The sequence below is a fragment of the Puma concolor genome, chromosome B1, assembly GCF_028749965.1.
Source record: "Puma concolor isolate L17-30 chromosome B1, mPumCon1.1.hap2, whole genome shotgun sequence".
Lineage (NCBI taxonomy): Eukaryota > Metazoa > Chordata > Mammalia > Carnivora > Felidae > Puma > Puma concolor.
The window spans coordinates 106,354,122-106,377,994 of NC_141670.1; the positions used below are offsets into that span (position 1 = coordinate 106,354,122).

Consider the following 23,873-nt stretch of genomic DNA (forward strand, 5'->3'; position numbering starts at 1 on the left):
AATATCCAGCACCAGTAATTAAAAAAAAAAAAAAAAAAAAAAAAATTCCAAGCCAACTTCTTTGGGGAGGGGGAGAGGGGCTGTTGAAAGGCTCTACTAAGGTCAGGCCAAGCCAATACTGCAGCTTCAAAACTGCCAGCAGTGGGGCCACTTTGGAGAGGCAAATGTGTAGGCTTAAGTCCCTTGGCCTGTAAAAACGAGGCAGGTGTTAGAGGGATGGACTTTTGGATAGGATGGAGACCCGGACGGATGAAGTCTTCTCTGGTTAGAAAGGAAATTTGGTATTAAGAGGGCCTCACTGAATCCCAGTAATGACCAAACAACTGGTGTTGTCCAGGGCACCCGGTGGAAAGTGGGAGGCAGGAAGTAGAAAGGCTCAAGCTCCTTTCCCTGGGTCAGTTCAGGAATTTAATTTCAACAAATGTTTATTGGAGTCTAATAAGTGTTGGGCACAGTGTTAAGCACCGGGATATAAGGCTAAATCAAACGTGGTCTTGTCCTTGAGGAGCTCACACTTCAGTAAAATGTCTTCAACATTCCTCGTGCTTTGTTAACTTTTATACTGGGACTTGTCAGGGGAGAGTTGTAGCTAAATCCATCCACACTTCTCTTCTGAAGATTTCAAAACCAGTAAAACTAGACAAGGGCATGGGGGCATGGGGGTGGAGGAGAGACGGTTACAGGGACTGGTGCCAAGCTTGGGAGCCGCCAGACGCGGGGCTCTGGTCGTGTTGCTTGCCGGCCAGGGGCAGCCAAGACCTTCCCCCGCATTGGCACCCTCGGGCTTGGCTCCGGCACAGCGAGGCTGCGGCGGTGCCAGCAGCTGGTCTGGCCCGGACGGCGACAGCCGGGAGCCCGGTAGGGGCCAAGCGGAGAGGTCCGGCTCCGGGGCGAGACTGCGCGTCCCGCGCCCGCAGCCAGGGGGCAGAGTTCCCGGGCTCTAGCCACCGCTGGCTACCTGGGGCTCAGGCCCCACCACTCCCGGCGGAGTCCGCGCCTTCTCTTGGCGAGTCTTCTGCACTAGCCTGGTCTCAGCGAGCTCAAAATTTCACGGTCCACTGTCTCTTCCGAGGGGCAGGAGCGGAGGCGCTTCGCGGGACCCGTGGCGGGAGGCGAGGTGGGGAGGGAAAGGCGGTCGGCACGCGGGGGGCGGGAGGGGACTCGAGTGGGGGATTCGAGGGACGCTGCAGCCCCGCCTCCGCCCCCTCCCCTCCTTCCCTTCAGAACCGGAGGAGCGAGGGAGCATGGACCAAACCCTGCTGCTCTGGCACCATGACGCTCGCCCGCTTCGTGGTAGCTCTGGTTTTAGGGGCGCTCCCCGAAGTGGTCGGCTTTGATCTAGTCCTCAGGTATCCCCTCCACCACCGTTATCGCCATTCGCTCCCTCCGGGTCCCCCGCACCCTTACTACCTTCCCACCCAGCAGCGGCAACAGAGGACGCCTCCGTCGCCCTCTCTCCCGCGCGTCCCGCGCGTCCCGCGCCCCCCGCCCGCGCTCCATGCCCAGCGCCTGCACGCCCTCCATGCCGGGCGCACGCCCGGGCCGCACCCCGGGGACTGCCCGGCCGGCGAGCCCTGGGTCAACGTGACGGACTTCGGCGCCCCGTGTCTGCTCTGGGCAGAGGTGCCACCCTTCCTCGAACGGTCGCCCCCGGCGAGCTGGGCTCAGCTGCGAGGGCAGCGCCACAACTTCTGCCGGAGCCCGGACGGCGCGGGCAGACCCTGGTGCTTCTATGGGAACGCCCACGGCAAGGTGGACTGGGGCTACTGCGACTGCAGACACGGTGAGTGACCCCGGGGCAGCGGCGGCGGCAGCTCGGGACTGGCGGGGAGCCAGCCTGACGTGCCGAGGGCTTTAGGTGTTCCTTGAGGAGAGCGAGTGAGAGTGTGTGAGAGTTCGCGTTTATATTGCCCGACGGGATGGCTGGCTGCCGCGGAGGCACCGGCAAAGCGCACTGGTACCGTGACTTTAAATTAGCGAGGCGAGCTTTGTGTGTGAAGGTTGTCGTGAGGGTAGTTTTCGTGAGAGGTGCTGCACTCTGGGTTCCTGGATCCCGTCTCTGGCCACTGTGTGTGTTTGTGTGTGCGTGTTCGTCAGGTGGATGTGTGTTCTCTAGGGTAGTTTGCCGTGAGGACGTTACCATATTTACACGAAAGAGGCAAAGTAAGGGCGGAGATAAAGTTTCTAATTATTCGTTTTGGAAAGGGAAATATTAAATCTAATATACAACCAATAACTTTCCCCCCACCCCATAGACTCCGATTTGGAAGTATGTGATACATCTTTTTGCCTTTATTCTCACCACTGGCCTCTGTTTGAAAAAGTATGGCAAAGTCTCCTGGCCTGAATACAACTCGCCAAAGTGATGTTCAGTTTTGGGGCACAATATGGTAAATATGATTAGTGAGAGAAGAGAAAAGAAAGGAAAAAGAGATAGGAATAGTAACTATCTTAGGAAAGAAGCAACATGATATAGTCAAATTAAGTTTTCAAGAATGCCATTTTTTTAGCTCCATATGTTATTTGTGGGCATTTGGGATTAGTTGGTGACATCAAGAGATAAAGTTGGTAAGATGTTTTGGTTTTATGGCATAATGATAACATATTAATAGGTTTAATGTAAGTGAATGATCTGCCTTTGAACAGTGCTTCATTTTGAATTGTTGAGGCTTTGTTTAATATTAGCTCGCCCCCCCCCCCTTCATTAATAGCTGGAAAGAAAAACTTCATGTCCTTCAAAATTTGAATTTCCCTTCAAACATCTTTTTGGCAGCTCTCCATCTCAGCTATGGGGCAGGGATTTCATGAATTGGGATTCTGAAATATGTTGTACTTTGTACCTTTTGGAGGTGATTTGGAGGTTAGCTTTCGTAGTGCCATTCTTTTCCTGCAGACATTTTTATTTATCTGAATTGCATTAGCTTTGAGTTAAAGGAAAGTGATAGGAAGGTTAAGATCAATTATCCTTCATCCTAGAGAATGAAGTCATTGCTATACTCGTGTTTCATGGACAGAATGCCAATGTGGCTATAAAAAAAATTGAGGTGATATCAGGCAAAGAGCCCCAGCATTGTCTCATTATTTACTGTAAGATTATTTGCAGTAAAATATCGTGTTTAGCAAACATTGGAAATTTTTTTGCTTTCCTGCTATTGTACTATATTTCATATCTTTAAATGTATATTTAGGAAATATGTATACGTATATACTGAAATCTCTCTCTCTCTCTCTCTCTCTATATATATATATATATACTGAAAGAAAAGTGGAATTTAAAGTGAAAACACTATAGTGGTAAATTGCTGTCTGACACGTAACTCCTTTAACTTTATATTCCAAATGAGGACAGTAGGTTGTTCTTTGTTTCCCATCTTGTGTTGAATAGAAATTTAAATCTAACAGCAGCACAGACTCTGCGATGTTTTTATGTTCATAGCTAATTCTCACCAGACAGAATCCCAAACACTGCATACTTGTATGTGTAGTACTTCCTGGGGCAAAGCAATTGAACACAAGAGAAACAAAAGAAACCACCCAAGATGGGAGATAAATGCCCCATGCAAAAAAGTACAGGAAAACAATTGGCTGTCTATGTAATAATTAATTACTTTCACAGACCCAGTCTTGATAACTGAAGCTTCCCATCCTGTCCTTTACCCCTTACGTTCTGATTAGGCATGATCCATACCTTCAAAATGACTGGCATTTTCTGAACCTTATGGCTTTCTGGTCTTGGTCCTATTTTCCCTTCAGAGGGTGAACAAAGCTGTCATGAAGTAGTGAAAAGAATATGGATTTGTGCTTTAAAAAACACTTGTGTCTGTTTTGGCTCTGGCAGTAGTTGTGTAGTGTTGGGTAAGACTCTTAATTCCCAGAGTTTTGGTTTCCTTATCTGCAGAAAAGCAGTTTTTGAATAGATTAATTCAAAGAACTTTTCCAGTTCTGAGCCTGTACCAAAATGACCTGGCCTGGTAACAGCTAGAATTTATTGAGCATTCACTCCGTGTTGGATGCTGGGCTAAGCATTTTATATATTAGTTTTCTCATTTAATTCTCATAACAACATTAGAAGGTAGTGTCCATTTTCATGTCACAGCTCATTTTGCTCTGGTTCTTTAATTATATAAACATGTAGAAATATATGTGCTGTCTGATGACCCCATTTTTGTAGCTTAAGGATGAGTCTAAAAGGAAAGAAAAAGTGAATTATTTTTGGTTCAATGCACATGATTTCCTGTATCTTATGATTTTAAGATGTCCAGAGTTTTTTTCTTTTTCTTAAAAAAAAAAAAAACTAGAACAAAAGGAAAGAAAATTTATAGTAGTGAGATCTCTCCTTTAAAAAATAAACTGGAGGCCAGAGTCACGTATCCAGTTGCATTGAGAGAAATGAGGAAGTTGGTGCCTTCAAGGTAGAAAGTTGGTCTAAGCCTAGTTGAAGGGGTGCTGAGGGGGGATCGCAGGTGAACTAGGGCAGGGTGTGGAAATACCAGTGGCTCAAATGTCTGGAGTGAGAAAGATGATGCCTGGGCCCTAATTGTATGAATTAGTAGTAAAGAATCGTTTGGTGAATTGGAATACTCTGAATCAGCCCAGGGAGTTTGTTCTCGTAATGAGTACCTAAGGGACTTGTTAAAATGCAGATACCTAGGCTCTAGCCTTCAGAAACCCTGATTGAGCAATCCTTACATCTGTCTCAGGAATGTGCTTTTTCTACTGAATGGTCAGGTCAAGGTGATTTGGATGCTGAAGACCCTTTGTCACACTTGGGAAAACCAGAGGAGGACATCAGAACCCATCTAGAATTGAGTGGTGGGTGATTAGGTAGACTGAGTCCATCATTCTGTGACTTAATTCTGCCAGGCATGGGATCAAGCAGAAGCCATGCCTATCTATGGTAATTTTGTGTCATTCTAGGAAATAGCACCACGCTTTTTCATTTGACTAGTGTGGGGGTAATAACAACCTAGTTCACCAGAATATGAGTATTAACTGCATGTGAACTAGGTTGCTTTTATGTTTCTTTTTCAGTTTATTTTATTTATTTAAAAGTTTAAAGAAATGTTTATCTTTGAGAGAGAGGAAGAGATAAAGTGCAAGTGGGGAAGGGGCAGAGAGAGAGGGAGACACAGAATCTGAAGCAAGCTCCAGGCTCTGAGCTGTTCGAACCCATGAACCCCGAGATCATGACCTGAGTGGAAGTCGGACACTTAACTGACTGAGCCACCCAGGCGCCCCTATTTTTATGTTTCAAGAGAAAGAATTAACAGGCAACTGATTCCCCCCCAGTACCCTGCAGTAATTTAGAGCTTCCTGACTAGGAAGGCAAAATCACTTTCTAGTCATTGGTTGGCATGGCAGATGGGGAAACTTGATGCTGTGCTAATACTCTCTGTTACAAGCAGCTGAGTGGAACTCACCCATAGGTGACCGATGGCCGTTGGGTAAAACAGGTACTGTGTATAACGATAATGCTCTAATAATTGAGATTTCACCAGGAAGAATGATGCGTAGATCTGACTTTTTGTCATGTCATCATGCTAAGCTGTTCATATGCACGTACCCACTCCAGTCTCCTGATTGAAACGGAGGCAGCAGACTTGCGGGACAATTGTTTACAGGCTGTAGTCTTTGAAGTCCATCTGGTGTTTGAAATGATTGTTAATTAAAAGTTGGCTGAAAGCTGTCCCTTGCATTTAAAAAAAAAAAATGCTGCATCTTGATTCTATGTAACAGGTTCTGAAAAACATTAGCAATACCAAATTTGATACATTTCCTGGCTGGATTTTAAATTTTGAGCTCAGTCTGTTCTTCAGGATAAGGCAGATATAAAATGCTTTGATTTGGGGCATTATCTGACTATTAGAGTGAAGATTTTTTTTTTTTAAGAAGAAAGTAAGACATCCATTGCTATTGCCTTTTATGAATGATGGTCTCGAAGTGTATATACACATGTGGTCACTGTCTTTGAGTGTGTGTGTGTGTGTGTGTGTGTGTTAAGGTAATATTTGTAAAAGTGATTTGGTTCAAAATTGTGGAGGCAGACCTAAATATCCAGCAATAAGATACTACACAGAGGTCCCTTCATTTAATAGATACTAGGTAGTTTCTAAAGTGCTAATTGTAAAGATTACATATAAAAACTGGAAAAATGCTGATGATAATGTTAATGGGAAAAGATGGATACCAAATTTATATACATTATGACTATGAAAATAAATATGCCTTTAGAAGAGAAAACAAATTATAATTACAAACTTGGGTATGAATGTGGCTTGGATCAGTAAGGGTGGTTTTGATGGCAAAGAATAGAAAGCCCAATTCAAAATGACTGAAGCAATAAGGAGATTAATTGTTCATATTACAAAAAGTTGGGCTCCAACATGCTACAGCTCTGTTTTTGTTGTTCTCTTGCCTCCTCTGTTCTCTAAATGTGGCTTTTATTGTTAGGCTAGTGGTTATTCCAGGCTTCATGTTGAGATAGGATAGCCTGCAGTAGAAAGAGAGGGCCCCTCCTCATGTAGGTCCCATTGAAAGAGCAAGGAAACCTTCCTAGAATTCCCCCACAGACTTCCTCCTGCGTTTCATTGGCTAAGACTGGATCACATGTTCCTCTGGCACTCTCTAGAAGGGGAAATTCAGTTAACACAATTGCATAGTTTAATCAAGATTTACCTCTGAACACATGGGGACTCTCCTACCAAGACAAAGTGAGATGGTTGTTGAGGAGAACCAACAGGGTCTGCTAAGAAGTATGGTTGGAGTTTGTCCCTCCATTTGGGAACCTTAACACTGTTAAAAAAAAATAGTAGTAAGTAGGAGTGCCTGGGTGGCTTATTAGGTAAAGCATCTGACTCTTGATTTCTGCTTGGGTTATGATCTCACCGTTCATGAGTTCAAGCCCCACCTTGGGCTCTGCGCTGACAGTACAGAGCCTGCTTTGGATTCTCTGTCTCCGTTTCTCTTTGCCCCTCCCTCACTTGTGCTTGTGCACTCTCTTTCAAAAATAAACGTTAAAAAAGTAGTAGTAAGTAATTTTAAAAATTGTGCTGTGAAATGTTACATTCATTTTTCAGCTGTATCTAGATGAATCACATTTAGACCCTGATTTGATTGAAAAAGCATATTTTCTTATTTTAAGATGCAGTTTGCAGGTCTAGTAAATTTATGTCTGAAATGAATAATCCCATAATTGTTAAGAATATGGAAGTTAACTCAGTTGCTTGGTAAACACTTTTAATTCTAATTTTTAAGCCTCCCCCATCCCTGAGTTAACTTGTAAAGAAAGCTGTTCTCTGAAGTCTCTTCCTTTGGTCTGCATTGTAAACAGGCATTCAGTGCATCTATATTAGCAATTGATTTAGACTGCCTTGTATGTGATTGACGCCCTGTTGTCTAGAAAATCAGGAAATGTTTATTTTTTGCCTCTTATTATCTTACTTTTCTAGAGCCATCCCCCCTCACCCCTCCTCCCTTTTCTTCCTGCAAGTCAGCACAACAATATTAATAAAAAATTTATTATATGCAGAGCACTAAAGTAGTGAGATCCCCCCCCCCCCCACGCACCACTACAAGATACAACCTCAGTACTTTTTATTACGCTTACCAGAAGGACACAAAGAATGGAAAATGCCAATCCTTCTAACAAGGCAAAAGTAGATTTCATTAAATGTTTTGTGAGTTCACAGTAGGAGCAGCAATTACAACGATGAATAAGAAATCACCTGTATCCTCTGGTTGAGATGTCAGAAGAATACTAAGCATTTTCTTTACCTTTCCTGTGATACCTATTCTGGGAGACAGATAAGAGGATTACTACCAGGAGTAGTTTAATTTCATCACTCAGAACTGAAAAATAAAATGCTAATACCCACACCATTGCTTACATATGAATAGTTCAGAGACACACAGCTGGTGTAATTTCCCTCTAGGGTTATCTATATATTGTTAGTATGTCATAATTAAACCATGGATAGAGTCTTCTTTTGCATAATACTGTGTAATATTTTAAATGAAGGAATAATTGAATTTCTAATAATCTCAATGTAAGTGGGTAGAATTGCTTATTGAAAGGATACTCTCATTGTTTTGATACTCTCTCGTTTTGAATTAGACCAGATTTTTTTTTCTCAGCACTGAAGGTATCTACATGAATAATAAATGAACAACTAATATGAATTATAGATGTGATCTAATGGAGGTAGATATAGTTCAGTTGGATCTCAGTCCAGGGGAATGTTTCATGTGTTAAAAGATGGATTTGATTTCATTTTGACATGGAATGATTTGAATAAAATCTATTTCACAATGCTAAAGCCAGTTATGGGTGAATACAATTATAAGCAAAAATAGTATAACTTAGTACTATCAAATAGGGTATAGGATGAAAATAACATCAAAATTAAACTTGCCTCCTGTACTGTACTTGAAAAATGCAACTAACAACCTCCCAATTCAGTTGTTTCTAGGCAATGTGAATTTTTTTGTATATTTTATAATTAAGATAGGAAATGATCATTTAGTGTATTTCCCAAGGGTTGCATTTGGTATAAGACATAGGATTATGTTTAATTCATTTGTGAAATACATGTACTAAACCATCCAACATGTAATGGGGCTTTTTTCTTCTGAATGGTTCATAAACTGAACTTTCTCTATGACTTCAGCTTTAAGTATACTTTGTGTCAAAGATCTGAGCAATAACTTGATGTCATCAGCATGCATTCTTTCTGATTCCACCAGAACAATAGCAATGACTAAAATGAATTATTTTGTGCTTCTGTGAAGTTCAGTAATAGATGAGAAAGGATTTGTATGATAATGGTAATTTTATTTTGTTCATTTTTTGAGTTGTGATTTTAAGAGATGTCGGGGCGCCTGGGTGGCGCAGTCGGTTGAGCGTCCGACTTCAGCCAGGTCACGATCTCGCGGTCCGTGAGTTCGAGCCCCGCGTCGGGCTCTGGGCTAATGGCTCAGAGCCTGGAGCCTGTTTCCGATTCTGTGTCTCCCTCTCTCTCTGCCCCTCCCCCATTCATGCTCTGTCTCTCTCTGTCCCAAAAATAAATAAATGTTGAAAAAAAAAATTTAAGAGATGTAAAAATATTTATTATTAATTCTATTCAGAAAACACTACTTCCTTTTTTTTTTTTGCTGTTTTTTCTTTCTCTTCAAACAAGCGAATGCCATTCTCTAAGTGCATGTTAGTTAACTAAATAAGCATATCTTGTCATTTGGTTTATTTTGGAATGAGCTGGACTTACAGAACAAAGATCACTGACCCACTTGGTTCCTTTCCTAATATTTCTTTTAGGTGTCCTTGAAGCATGGAGTATGAAAAGGGTGGTTTTCCTAGCTGTCCAAGGAGGCGTAATACCTTAAGGGCTCTATTAGTTTGCTAGAGCTGCTATGATGAGTACCACAACTGAGTGGGTTAAACAATAGAAGTGTATTGTTTCACAGTTCTGGAGGCTTAAAGTCTGAGGTCAAGGTATCAGCAGGGCCACCTTTCCTCTGAAGACATCAGGGAAGGATCTTTTCCAGGGCTCTCTTAGTTTCTGAGAGTTCCATGGCTTGTCATACTGTAAACCCCATCTTCAGCTGTTATTCTCCTGCTGTGTGGGTCTCTGTGTCCAAATTCCTCCTTTTTATAAGAACACAGTCATACTAGATTAGAGACCACCCTTATGCCCTCATGTTAACTTCGTCATCAACAAAGACCTTATTTACAAATAAGGTCACATCTGTAGGTAGTGGAAGTTTTTTGGGGGGAATAGAATTCAACCCATCATAATAGCCTTAAAAAGTGAGAAACCAATGAAACGAATGAAGGGAATTTTAATCTAGTCAGCTGTTCTCTGGAAGATTTTCTTGTGTCCATTGAGACTGATAAAATGGTTAAAGAGAATCCTTCTTTAATGTCTTTCCATTTGGGGGAATTCTTGTGTTTAAAAAAAATTTTTTTTTAATTTTATTTTAAGTAAACTCTATTCTACAAGTAAGGCTCAAACTCATGACCCTCTGAGATTCAGAATCTCATGCTGTGCTGACTGAGCCAACCAGGCACCCGAGGAATTCCTGGTTTTTAGCAAATTTTCCCATAAAGCAAATTTGAGCAACATGCATCTTTTATGCTCCCTTTCTTTTACAAAACTAGAGGTATAACTACATAGAAGAAAAATAAGAGTAAACTGAAATGACAATAGTTTCAACAGTTTTAGCAGGGAATTAAGATAGTGGAATTCTGAGCATTGTTGTACATTGGCACATTTCGCCTTTAGGTGATTGTAATACCAACAGACACTTAACTTTTTTTGAGGAGTGGGCAATCCATTTCATGAACTCCAGGGACACCTCTCCATGACATGATATCACACACAGCTTTACAGTTCCAGACTTCCTTCTAGTACTGGTTCAGTTTATAATTTCGTAGTGCCTGTTATAGTTGGCCTAAAACCTCTGTTAAGACTTCAAAATTTAAATTATTATTAACACATTTTAAAAGTAGGAATATTTAGAATAGAATAGTTTCCGTCAAATTGTCACTTGAGGGGCTTTAAGACTGGGCAGCCCATGTTGTACAGAGACATTAGCTGAGACTGTGAGGAACATGGCAAAGTAGTTGGCTGGAGGAAGGGGAGTGTGAGGGAAGGAGGAGGGATCAATTTTAGGTAATAAAAGAACTTTATTATTAGGACAGCAGTATAAATGAGTTTACCAGGCTTTGACCTTTGTGGAGTGCTTCATTGTTCCATCCTATCTTTTTTTTGTTGTTGTTGAGCTAAGGATATTTCCTTTTCTTCATTTTGTAATTGTTCACCTATAAATTTGTGCAGATGTATAGTCCTGCAAATTTGCACAACCCATGAAGTGGGTCCTCGACTGGAGGGTCAGCCTCAGATGTAGATCCCTGGAAAGTCACTTCTATCCTGTTGGCAGTGTATAAAACTTACTCAGGCTGTCTGACACTTCTGCCTGGCTAATTTATTCCCATAAAATGTTTGGTAGATTAGTTGCAGTATTTCAAATTAGAATAGAATATTTCAAATAGAATGGTGAAAGCCAACATGACATAATGCATAAAGTGCATTATGCAAAGAACATAAATGCACAGACATGAAAAAGACATAAAATGCAAAAACAAGGCAGGGTCTTTGCTCAGGTTCAGAGATGGTAGAAATGACAGGAATCTAGGAGATAGTTGGAAACAGAGGAACAGTAGGAAGGATGAGAACTGAGGAAATGGTCCTGTCAGTTGATTTGGTCCAAATCTTTATTATCCATAAATTGAGGGAAATGCGTTACATGCATTTTTAAAGATTTTGACCACCTTAACCATTCTAAGAAAATAAATGAAGCAAGAACAGAGTAAAACCAAAACCAAATAAAAACTACTTATCTTAAATGTATGTCAATCCTTTACTATTTTGGAGCATGTATTATGCTGATAGTTTTTAAAGTGCTCTTTCAAATAATTATTTGAAGAATTATGAACTGCATGGAATTATGTACCATTAAGAACTACTCACTCTGATTCCAAAGTAGATAATTTCTCATAATATTTTAGAAATTGTTATGGCCTTAAGAAAAGGATAAACTGGGGCGCCTGGGTGGCGCAGTCGGTTAAGCGTCCGACTTCAGCCAGGTCACGATCTCGCCGTCCGTGAGTTCGAGCCCCGTGTCAGGCTCTGGGCTGATGGCTCGGAGCCTGGAGCCTGTTTCCGATTCTGTGTCTCCCTCTCTCTCTGCCCCTCCCCCGTTCATGCTCTGTCTCTCTCTGTCCCAAAAATAAATAAAAAACGTTGAAAAAAAAATTAAAAAAGAAAAAAAAGAAAGAAAAGGATAAACTACTTTGAGGGCTGGGGGATGGAAGCACTACTGGAAAGGTGTGTGCCTTGCAAATGTTGGTGTTGGGAATGGATTCCGATGGAGAAGTCATTAGCCATTGACATGCAAATTGACTTTCCAGAATTGCAAATATTTGTATTCACTTGTTAAAGAGAAACTGGATGAACACTCCACATTTCTTGCCATGAAGCAGATACAGCTAAATGAATCCAGCCTTTCACAGCATGTTTGGAGAATCTGAGGAATGATGGAGGAACTGATAGTTGACCTGGAAGCTGTTTCCAGCTCTGTCACTGCATTCTAATGATGTGAGGGTGATAATTATACTTTATGCAGAGTTTTCTATGCCTTATCTCCAAATGCCTTAATCTTTAGATGTTATGTATGCATCATTTCTTATTGGTAGCTTTTTGGTGATTTAGGCAGTATATTACATTTTTTATGATTTTTTTTAACACGCACAAGTAGTATTCCAGTTTGTTTTCATTGCTAGAACTTTCTTCCAACCCTTTGACTCGAGTAATCTAGTGGAGGAGGATTAATAGATAATAGATCAATTTAAATATCATTTCAAATAATGTTTGTTTGAGGTGAGCAAGTGAATTCTTTGAGTTGAAATAAAATGCTGGCATTTGCAATATGCATAATATTATGTAGGTCTCTGTGGAAGAGATTTTGTGATTAAAAAATCATTAAAGCTCAGTTAAACTCTTCAGACATATTTCTTTAAAAATGTTGTGCAGTTCACACTCTTCGTTGAGCCAAACAGGGATTCCTCCTGCTTAGTGAACTAAAGAGGTTTGGAATGTGTGAGTGATTAAGATTTATCTGCCATGTGAATGATCCATGCCCATGCTCTCTCCTGCATAATCAGGATTTGGCAGTGTAATGTGTTCCTTCCATTTAATATTGTCTTAATATTGTTTGAATTAAATGACACTTTGTATTTATCATGAGAAATACAATATGTGTTTCTTAAATAGTTTCATTTTTAAATGATGATGACTTGGAAAATAATAGTGGGAGATGCCTGGGCCCCTGCAAATGAAGTGAATGGATAATTTGTGAATCTAATATTTTGGAAAAATTATTTTAAAGTCAGACTTTGAAACAACTTTGAAATATGCAAAATATGACAGTTTTTTGATAGAACTTAATTTCTTGATTTCTTTATCTGTGAAATGATAAGTGCTTCTATCTCTGCTTAAGTGCCCGACTTGTGGCCTCCCAGTAGCCACTTTGCAAACCAATGGCAATTAGAAGGGAAACCTGAATTCATCTACACTTTTTTTGTTTAAGTTTACTTATTTATTCTGAGGACACAGAGACAGTGCAAGCGGGGGAGGGGCAGAGAGGAGAGACAGAGAATTCCAAGCAGGTTCCCAGCTGTCAGCCCAGACACCTATGCAGGGCTCGAACTCATGAGACCGAGACTGTGAGATCATGACCTGAGCTGAAACCAAGAGTCAAACGCTCAACCAACTGAGCCCCCGCAGGCACCCTGATCCATCCTCACTTTTATGGGATGTTATTTTTCCTGAGGTGCTTGCATTTGTTTTTTTTAAATTTTTTCTTAATGTTTATTTGTGAGAGAGAGAGAGAGAGAGAAAAAAGACAAAGCACAAGCAGGGGACGGGCAGAGAGAGGAAGACACAGAATCTCAAACAGGCTTCAGGCCCTGAGCTGTCAGCACGGAGCCCCATGCAGGGCTCGAACTCATGAACTGTGAGATCATGACCTGAGCAAAGTTGGTTGCTTAACCAGCTGAGCCACCCTGGTGTCCCATGAGGGTGCTCGAATTTTAATTTTGACTCTTTTCAAGACTGGAAAGAATGACTCAAGTCGTGATCTCTGCAGCAGCTGAGTGAAGATGGTGTGTAAGGGAAGGCAAATTTCCAGGGACACTCATTATACCAAACAATTCTACCTAGTGGCAGTTTTCCTAAGATTGACATTAGGCAATGTTTTTAACACCACCACCTTTTTGAAATTATAGACATAATCTTTAGAATTTTCGTGACTACTGCTTGAAGTTAAAAGAGGAAACAGCATTTTGCTCTTTAGTGATGAACAAATCCCATAGAAGGAATATATAACGCAGTCAGTTACAACTAATTTGTAAATAGAGCACTGAATTTTGTTTCTCTGCTTCTTATCTATGACCTCATGTGAAGTGGAAGATGATACACAAATGATAAGCATTTTGTATGGGATATAATCCAATATTTGGGATGTAACATCAGACATTAGTCATACTCTTCCACATTGTCCCCTTTTAAAATGTAATTGGACTTTCTGTTTGCTTAGCTAAAGAAGAAAACAGAAGTAGTATTGACACCATGAAGTCAATTATCAAAAAAAATAAACTAAATAAAAAAGAATCTGCTAAACCTTCATTTAAAGAAAGAAGCGCATGCCATTAACATGGACACTGAATTGTTCTGACTGGATCTCTCACCACTTATGTGGGAAAATCATGTTAACTAAGGAATGGTGAAGTAATAATGTTCAAATGCTGATTTGCTATTAAGGGATTTTGGGATTCTTTTCCGCTTCAGGGTCAGTACGACTTCGAGGTGGCAAAAATGAGTTTGAAGGCACAGTGGAAATCTATGTGAATGGAGTTTGGGGCACAGTGTGTAGCAGCCACTGGGATGATTCCGATGCATCAGTCATTTGTCACCAGCTGCAGCAGGGGTGAGTTCGCCCATCCTTGACCCGATCAGGCTGCTAATATTTGCAAATAATGGTGGGCACCCATCACTGCTGTGGAAAGATGACATCTTCCTTCCTTCTCATGTCCCTTATTCTCCCTTTACACAAGAGTTATAAAGAAAGGGCTGCATGTGGAAGGAATGCTAACCAGAAAATATGCAAATGCTAAGTGGTCAAAAGTCAAAAGCATCTTTTGCTCTTTGTCTTTAACATTAATTGTTTAGTCCTAGGAAATAAAGAATTTGATTCTGAGAATTGTAATTTCTCAGTAGCTCATGCAGCCCTAGACTGCTGTCATTTGCATTTAACTGTCTACTTTTAGCCATCCACAGCTTACATCTTTTTGTGCGTGAAGAAGGCGGTGTTTACCTGTGCTTCCATCCCGAAATGGGTAAGGGGTGATGTCCAGGCCTGGGGGTTCTGTGCTGAGGAGGTCCTGCTAGAGAATGGCTGCTTTCATCAGCCCCAGCAGTGCCCTGCAGTGACCGTGGCTTCTTGGCTGCTCCAAGCGCTCTCTGTGAAACAGTCTGTCCGCTCCAACTTCCAACAGCCCTGGCACCTTTATGCCAATTGCCAGGGGATTTCACCAGGAGCAGAAGGCTCCATTTCGGAACACAAGGTTTTGCTTTTGTGGTTGCTCTTATTGTTCTGTTTTTGTGTCTCATTTATTTTTTTTCTAAGTACACATGCCAGATGTTTTTCTTGGCCTTTATCTCTAGAGATCTTTAGAAAGTGTGGAAAATATCTTGTTTTGAATAGACAGGTCCAAAAGACTGAAAGAAAATTTTGCAGTTTACAAATATTTTGGACTAATAATCAGTGAGTGGTAATATCAAAGATGATGATAGAAATGAAAAGGTTAATCAACTGCAGTCAGATCAGTAAGACATTTAATCTGCCTGCCTCCTCCTGTCTTCCCACTAGGAAGCTTTGCAAACAGAACTTCAGGTAAGGGAATCTGATTACTCTGATTACTTATATTATCTCTTAGTTGTCCTTTTATTTGATTATTATTATTAATAATCTCTACACCCAAAATAAAGCTTGAATTCACGACCCTGAGATCAAGAGTTGCATGTTCTTCTAACTGAGCCAGCCAGGTGCCCCTCAGTAGTCCATTTTGCACTTGATCTTAGCCAAAAGGCCGAGAAGCGATCAGTAGTCCATTTTGTAAAAAAGAATTGTACAATTAGATCAGAGCAGCTCAGAATTATTGCTATTAAGACATGTTCATATTTTTCTTAAATGTTTATTTGAGAGAGAGAGAGAGAGAGCACAAGTGCCCATGAGCAGGAGAGGGGCAGACAGAAAGGGAGAGAGAGAATCCCAAGCAGGCTCCATGCTGTCAGCACAGAGTCCAAAGTGGGGGCTTGATCCCATGAACTGTGAGATCATGACCTGTGCTGAAACCAAGAGTCAGTCACTTAACTAACTGAGCCACCCAGGTGCCCTAAGACATACTCATATTTTTGATATATCCCGAATGTTTACTGTTTGGGTTGATGGAAGCTGTTGTATGGAGACAGTTCTAGAGATTACCCTGTTAATCAGATAAGCATTTAATCTTTTTAAAATTTAATATCAATTGCTAAATATTAAAAGTTACTTATAAAAGATGTAGATTAGGTGAGTTAAAGCAGAGCCCATCTGCATGTTATTATTTTATTCATTGGTTTCAAAGTCTTGCTAGCAAATACTATATATAAGGCTTTAAAAATTATGAATGATCACCTCTCTTGATATTATCTTGCTTACATGTAGTAATAATAATCATTTTGAAAATGCTGGCCTAAAATATTAGAGTAGGAAAGAATCTTTAAGCATCCAGACCCCTCCTTTTATACATCAGAAAGCAGAGCTTGCAGAAACGTGCAGCTTAGAGTAATTTGCAGCTGAGTCCAGACTAGAATCCAAGTCTCATGGAGCCACACGACACACTTCTACAAAATCACCAGGCTTTTCCTTAATATCTGTAGTATTTACCCATTTTCCCCTAAAATTAGCTATAGGTAGTAAAGGCACATGCATACCATTAGTCCTGTAAGATTGATTAAAGACTCATAAGTAATCAACCCAAATTTTGATCTCCTGAGTTTTGACTTGCTTGAAACTTATGTAGTTTTTTTTTCTTTGTTTTTCTTTTCCTTCCACATCCATCTTTATTGATTTCTTCGATTTTTAAAAATCTAAATACTTTGACAAAAAAAATTCACCTGTATTTGATAAACCTAACCTCAATCATTGTATTTCCAGAGGAAAAGGAGTAGCAAAACAAACCCCGTTTTCTGGACTGGGCCTTATTCCCATTTATTGGAGCAATGTCCGTTGCCGAGGAGATGAAGAAAATATACTGCTTTGTGAAAAAGACATCTGGCAGGGTGGGGTGTGTCCTCAGAAGATGGCAGCTGCTGTCACATGTAGCTTTTCCCATGGTAAAAAAAAAAAAAAGCCTCTTTTTTTTACTTTCATTATGTTTTCCACAAAATTCCAGATGATAAAATTGTCTTCGTTAAACCATTTCCTAAAAGAGTTTAAATACAGACATAAGCCTGAATCATCATATTTTACAGTCAAATAGTCTTTAGTTAGGAGTGCGTCTAACATTCTGAATTCCATTTGACTTTCAAATGGTATCTCACTTTTAGTGTGTTTTCTCTTTTCTCTAATTTGTTTACAGAAATATCATATATGAAACATTTATTTTACTAATGGAAAGTCATGATAGAATCAAGATGGAAAATCATCTTGAAATCAAATATAGAATACAGAAACTACAACAAAATATTGTCACTATATTTATAGGATAGAATATCATCATGGTACCATTATTCTCCTTTGAGTTGTAGACAGCACATTCCATAATATGGATAACTGCCTTGGATAAAGGCTCCTTCCATGCACCACACCCTCGTCATGAGATGATGAACTATATGGTTTCAGTACACAAAAATATGCATATATTCATATGAACATAAGTAAAGGACGGACTAGCTGCTTTTCATGACGGCTGATAGGTTTTCTGGGGATCATATTTTAATTTTTTTTAATGTTTATTTTTGAGAGAGATACAGAGTGTAAGCAGGGGAAGGGCAGAGAAAGAGGGAGACACAATCTGAAGCAGGCTCCAGGTTCCAAGGTGTCCGCACAGACCTGGATGCGGGGCTTGAACTCACAAACCGTGAGATCATGACCTGAGCCGATGTTGGATGGTTAACCAACTGAGCCACCGACGTGCCCCTGGGGATCATGTTTTAATGATCTGACAAGCACACAGAAAATCATTTGAAAGAGCATTCAGTGAGGTAGTTGACTGTCACAGCACACTGTCACAGCATCCCTTCTTGCATTCTCCTTGGAGACGGAAGCATGATCAGATATCCCAGGTCCTAAAAAGCTAGCAGCCAGCCCAGGGCATTGGTTTCTGTTGGAGTACAAATATCAGGGGAAGAATGGAAAAATTTCTCACCACAAAAAAAAAACAGAGTCTCAATTTAAAGTAATTCCTATGAATTGGTTGGGAGAACCAGTTGGAAGATAGGGGACAGGTATGTGCTCAGAGAACCACAGTTCTTTTTTGAGTGGGCCAGATGCGTGTTAAATCTTGGTGTTTTGTAAATTTTTCCTTTTCTTCCTTTGATTCTCCACTTTTGGGTAATGCTGCTTTGAGCAGTGCATGTTTATGCATTGCTGCCTCAAGGATGATGTAAATTGGGCTCAATAACGCACTGCTTTTTGTAGATTATTACTTGTACTTTATGTTCAACCTGATTGGTAAAATGTTTAACATTTTTCAAATAGTGAAGTAAATAATATGTTGAAAACTAATTATTTTTCTTTCAGGATATCTATCTATTTAAGAAAATTCCTTCTTCTCTCTGTCATCTATCCACCTGTTTATACTCAGACTGCAAAGATAAATTTAAGGTCATTTATAAGCATCTATCAAAATGTAGGAGGTTGAGATAAGTTAGCAGTGAGAGTGAAAAAAGATCCAATGAGAATGAGAAAGGCTCAAATTAGCAAACACTGAGTCTACTTCAAGGCACAGTGATAGACCATAAATACACTTTTTTTAGTTTGCAAATTACATTTAGTGTTTTGTCACCTAGTCTTTGTTGCTTTTCCAACACTTCCTAAGTAGGAGATTGGGTAGCAGTATTGGGTATAGGAAGTAGTAATCTTAATGAACATGTCTGGGAGTTTTATTTATCCATAAGTTAAACATGAGTCAACTACCTCATTGAATTCTCTTTCAAATGATTTTCTGTGTGCTTGTCGGGAGGATGTGGGATGTTGATGTCATTTGGTCTTTGAGTTTTTTTAATATTTTCACAATTACTTATACAGCCAGAAAAATGCCCACATGCTTTAAAATAAAACATGAAAACACACAAAATAAGGTAATATGCCATACGGTTCTGGGTTGTAGGTGATTTTAAGTTTCCTCTTAAAAATTTTTGTTTTTCTGTTATCTCCAAGCTTACCACAGTGGCAGGGGGAGGGGAGGCAGGGGAGAATATAATAACTTAAAAAACTTATACATTTTTCCATCATTTTTTTCTATGTTTTCCAAGCTTTTTAAAGGGAAAATAAACATAATATGCAAATTTAAGTTTCTTACCACTAGTCAGCCATCAGTTAATTATAAGAAGCTAGTATACAATATTGAGAACATGTATATTTATTAAAACTATCTTTATCCTTTTATAAATTATAAGTACTAGTTGATTTATATAAATGAGCTATATTCTAAAGATCAGAATGAGTAAATGTAAATATTCACTGGTCTGAATCTGTGCTGCAAAACTCAAGTATGATATTTGAATATAAATATGAATATCCCAATACCGTTTACAGACAGCTGCTTTCACTATGGAGGAATTAGAAAACTGTTTCATGTGGATAAATGATTAGCATTTGGCAAAAGCTACAATTAAATTTCTGAATAGGGGCCCAGCCTATTCTGAACCTTTTACCATATTACATCCTTTATTCTAGAAAAATTATCCTGGCTTACTATTTCCCAAACACATTCACCTTTGTGCTTCTTTGTGCTTTTGCTCATCCTGTTCATTTTTCCTGAAATGCACTTACCCCATCTCTGACTTTTGAAATCCCATCCATCCACCTTGGCCCTCTTCAGATAACAGCTTCTTCAGAAGAGATTCCCAGACTACCTTGCTTCTGAATCCCTACATGTTCCTGATGATCTCTTCTCTGTACTCACTTTGTTCATGTCCTTAGGTAGTGAACTTCGTGAAGGTGGGGTCTGTCTAGTGTTCCTGTGAATGCCCTGCAGCCCTGCAGGTGCCTAATATCTGTTTGTTAAACAGAACTGAGTGAATGAATATTGCTAATTATTTTTCCATGTTTGGGATATTCTTTCTAGGTTTTTAGCTATCACTTGTCAGCCAGTCAGCCCACAGATATTCATTATGTGCCTTCTGTATGCCGGGAACCTGAGATACCCAGGTGAAAGAGAAAGGCACTATCTCTGTCCTCAGTTCTAGCTGTTAGGAGGCAGACAATTGACATGTAAACCAATAAATCAATGATAATTTTAGATAAAGTAAATACTCAGAAGGCAATATAGTGAAAAGTACCTTAAGGTACTTCATTAGCTAGGGTAGCCAGGGCAGGCCTTCTAAGCAAAGGACAATTCAGAGCTGAAAACTGAGGGACACAGCCAGGGGAGGATCTGTGGGAACATTATTTCAAGCAGAAGAATCAGGAAGTGTACAAACCCTAAGGTGGGAGTCAACTTCGAGTATTTTGAGGATAGAAGGATGAGGGCATCATACATATACCCTGGTGAAGGAGGCCAGGAGTAGAGAGAGATATTCAGGATAATGACAAGGGCTAGATCAGGGCACTGTGGACCATAATAAGGAATTTGCAATGAGAAACCTTTGGTAGTTCTTAGAAAATGAATATGAACTGATTCATATCCAAATGAATTCTCAATATTGTTTTTTACAGGTATTGGCCATAATGTTCACTACCTTGCTATAATGAGTTAGGTGTTAACTTCAACTTGATTTCTGCAAATATAAAAAAAAAGACCTGGGTGGCTCAGTCAGTTAAGCAAACTGACTCTTTTTTTTTTTTTTTTTTTAATTTTTTTTTTTTAACGTTTATTTATTTTTGAGACAGAGACAAAGCATGAACGGGGGAGGGTCAAAGAGAGGGAGACACAGAATCTGAAACAGGCTCCAGGCTCTGAGCTGTCAGCACAGAGCCCGACGTGGGGCTCGAACTCACGGACTGAGAGATCACGACCCGAGCCGAAGTCGGCCGCCCAACCGACTGAGCCACCCAGGCGCCCCAAGCAACCTGACTCTTGATTTCAGCTCAGGTCATGACCCCAGATCGCGGGATCATGGGATTGAGCCCCATGTCGGGCTCTGCACTGAGTGTGGAGCCTGCTTGAGATTCTCTCTCTCCCTCTGCCCCTTGTTCTCTCTTTCTAAAATAATAAAAAAAATTACATGTTGGTAATGCTCAAGTCACTGTAAATTAAAAAATCAGTGTCACTACTACAATATCATTAAAATCAAATGTGTTTCCAGTAAACTACAGTTTTGAGTGTTTTTTTCTGGTTTCTGAGGTTTTTGGGGGAAAAGTGAATTTAGACTACTTCCTCTTTTCTTTTAAATATTTTTTTTTTTTTAAAGTAATCTCTACACTAAGCGTGGAGCTCAAACTCACAACTCCGAGATCGAGAGTTGCTGGCTCTTCTGACTGAGTCAGCTGGGCACCCCTAGACTACTTCCTCTTAAGAGCTATTTAAATGAACATAGTTCAATTTGGAGTACTTTTTAAAATTTTTATATATATATATTTTTCTTAAGTAAGTCTACCCCCAATATGGGGGATTGAACTCACATGAATGGGGGATTCAACTCAGGGTTGAACTCACAACCCTGAGATCAAGAGTTGCATGCTAGGTGCCCCCAGTTTGGAATATTTTAATTGATGAAGAATAACATAATACATAATACACGTGCATGTGTATGTCCAAATCACTGAAGTGGCTTAATAAGTATGATTTAATTACTGAGAATGGCAAATAAATAGAATATATCTAATCTTATCAGTCAATGTTGATATGTTGGCCTAATTAATTTGTTTCTAATCTCACGCGGAACAGGCCCAGCGTTTCCTGTCATACGCCTCGTGGGTGGGAGCAGCGCCCGGGAAGGCCGAGTGGAGCTCTACCATGCTGGTCAGTGGGGGACTGTCTGTGATGACCACTGGGATGAAGCAGATGCAGAAGTGATCTGCAGGCAGCTGGGCCTGAGGTTTGTTTTTATTCTTGTTTTTAAATTTTGGAATCTGTTATTTCCATACCCAGAGGCAGGTGCCATGTATTTAAATTGCACATTTCCTCAGAGGAATAGAAAAAGCCACCTGGTGATCTTTGTACTAGGCTGTAGGCTCCCTGAAGAAAATTTATGTGTACTTATAGGTCTCCCTGTCTGTGTCTGAATCCAATTGATTTTATATCCCTAAGAATCTCAGCCTTTTACTACTGTTCATTAGTGGCCTTTACATTGCTCCTAGGTAATAACCAGCATCCTCAGTCACAGCAACTTACCGAAGTCATCTCATGAAACTGGTTGTTAGGCTTTGACTGAAGTTCAGTTCTTCTCCCCAAATATTATCTAAACTTTTGACTTTGCTTTCTTATTTGTTACATATGTGCTTAGAACAAAGGATGTTTATTAATGTGCAAGGAAAATAATTCCCACAGGAGGTGTGGAAATGAATGAAGCATATACAATAAAAACAGCAGTATGAAAATCAACATACCATGTTGCCCAAGTTGTGATTATTCTGCAATAGCATGCTGTAATTTTGGATTTTTAATCTGTTTTTCTTTAGTGATTCTGAACATTGGTTTCACAAGCCTAAAAATTTCAAAATTGATATTTTACTTCAAGTTTGTAAATTTTTTCATTTAGCACTTTGTGGGTGGTAGTGATGGGGGAGGCCTCTTGAGATCAAAGCTTCTCTGTTCATGTATCATATTTTTTTCAATTAAGCATAATCCTTGACAGTGAATCATGATTTTTGAAACTTAAACCATTTATACTCATTTGTTTTGCAATTGATCCCCCTCTTTTTCAAAACTCTGTGTTTATATTGAAGCAATTTAAAGGAAAATATTGACATCTTAACATTTTCCCTTCTTAAAAGTATGTATCTCTTAAAAGTAAGACCACTGTGCTACATGGCCAAATCAACATTATCACAACTAATATAATTGGTAATCATTCTTAACATTGCCTAGTACCGCACACATTCGGTTTCCCGTGGTTCTCTCACAATGTCCTTGACCAACAGTTTATCTTAAGCAGAATTTAGTCCACGATCATGCAGTGCATCTGGATGTTGTGTACCTGAAGTCTCTTTGAATCTAGAACAGCCTCTTGTTATTCATGACACTGACTTGCGGAAGAGACAGAACCAGTTGTTCTGGGGAATGTCCTATCTTCTGGATTTGTCTCATTTCTTCTTGCTGGTGTCATTTAGTTTACTCCTCTGGCTCTTGTAATTCCTGAAATAGGAGGCTAGATCCAAATGCTTGATTAGATCAAAGCAAGTATTTTGGCCAGGAACCATCAAAAGGGATGTGTTCTCCTCTTGCATCACAGAACAAACAGGGGTCTTCCCCACTGCTGAGGCTAAGCTTGAGCACGAGCACTGGGTTAAGGTGTCATTGGCCCAGTCCTTCACTGTGAAGATACATAGTCCCCCTGTAACCAATTCTGGGACCTACCCGCTATTTCACCGTTTATGTGTGGGAAGGGAACAGCATGGCAAATCCTGTGTCTCTGGGTCTTATAATGATCAGTTTACTGTTAAGTTTACTGGTGTTAAGTTTACTGGTATGATCCTTTTCTTTGGGCGGGTCAGAAATAGGGCCAACTAGTTCCCTTTGAGAAAACTGCTATTAATCATTAAATTTTGAGACTAGGTTTTAAAAGTGTCCAGGTGTTGTTGGAGTCAACACAGCATAAAATTATCAGCATGTGCCCTGTTCTCAAAACAACCTGGATTTGAGTCCTACTTCTGGAGATGAGAAGAGTTATAGAATATCTCTTGGTCAGATTCCTCATCTATAACATATCTCCTAACATATTGGGGCTGTTGTCTAACACAGGTACTAGAGCAGTTAGCACACGTAACAAGTATATAATATACATCAGCTATCAAGGTCAGTCAAATTAGGGACCGTTATAGTTGAAAGATATTATCATTATTTTTAAAAATGTTTATTTATTTTTGAGAGAGAGAGACAGAGTACGAGT

At 40.0% G+C, this 23,873-nt stretch overlaps 1 protein-coding gene across 2 annotated transcripts in view; it reads left to right on the forward strand.

The window, feature by feature from the left end:
* The first annotated feature begins 885 nt into the window (after positions 1-885).
* Positions 886-23,873, forward strand: part of PRSS12 (serine protease 12) — a 77,723-nt gene continuing 54,735 nt past the window's right edge. Inside the window, exons 1-5 of one of the 2 annotated variants that reach the window (XM_025921712.2) lie at positions 888-1,117; positions 1,225-1,783; positions 14,403-14,541; positions 16,813-16,991; positions 21,710-21,860. In XM_025921712.2, the coding sequence (XP_025777497.1) occupies positions 1,273-1,783; positions 14,403-14,541; positions 16,813-16,991; positions 21,710-21,860 (980 nt within the window). In that variant the 5' untranslated portion in view covers positions 888-1,117; positions 1,225-1,272. Of the gene's footprint in view, positions 1,118-1,224; positions 1,784-14,402; positions 14,542-16,812; positions 16,992-21,709; positions 21,861-23,873 lie in introns of both variants that reach the window. The other variant, XM_086704321.1, reaches the window with a different exon arrangement.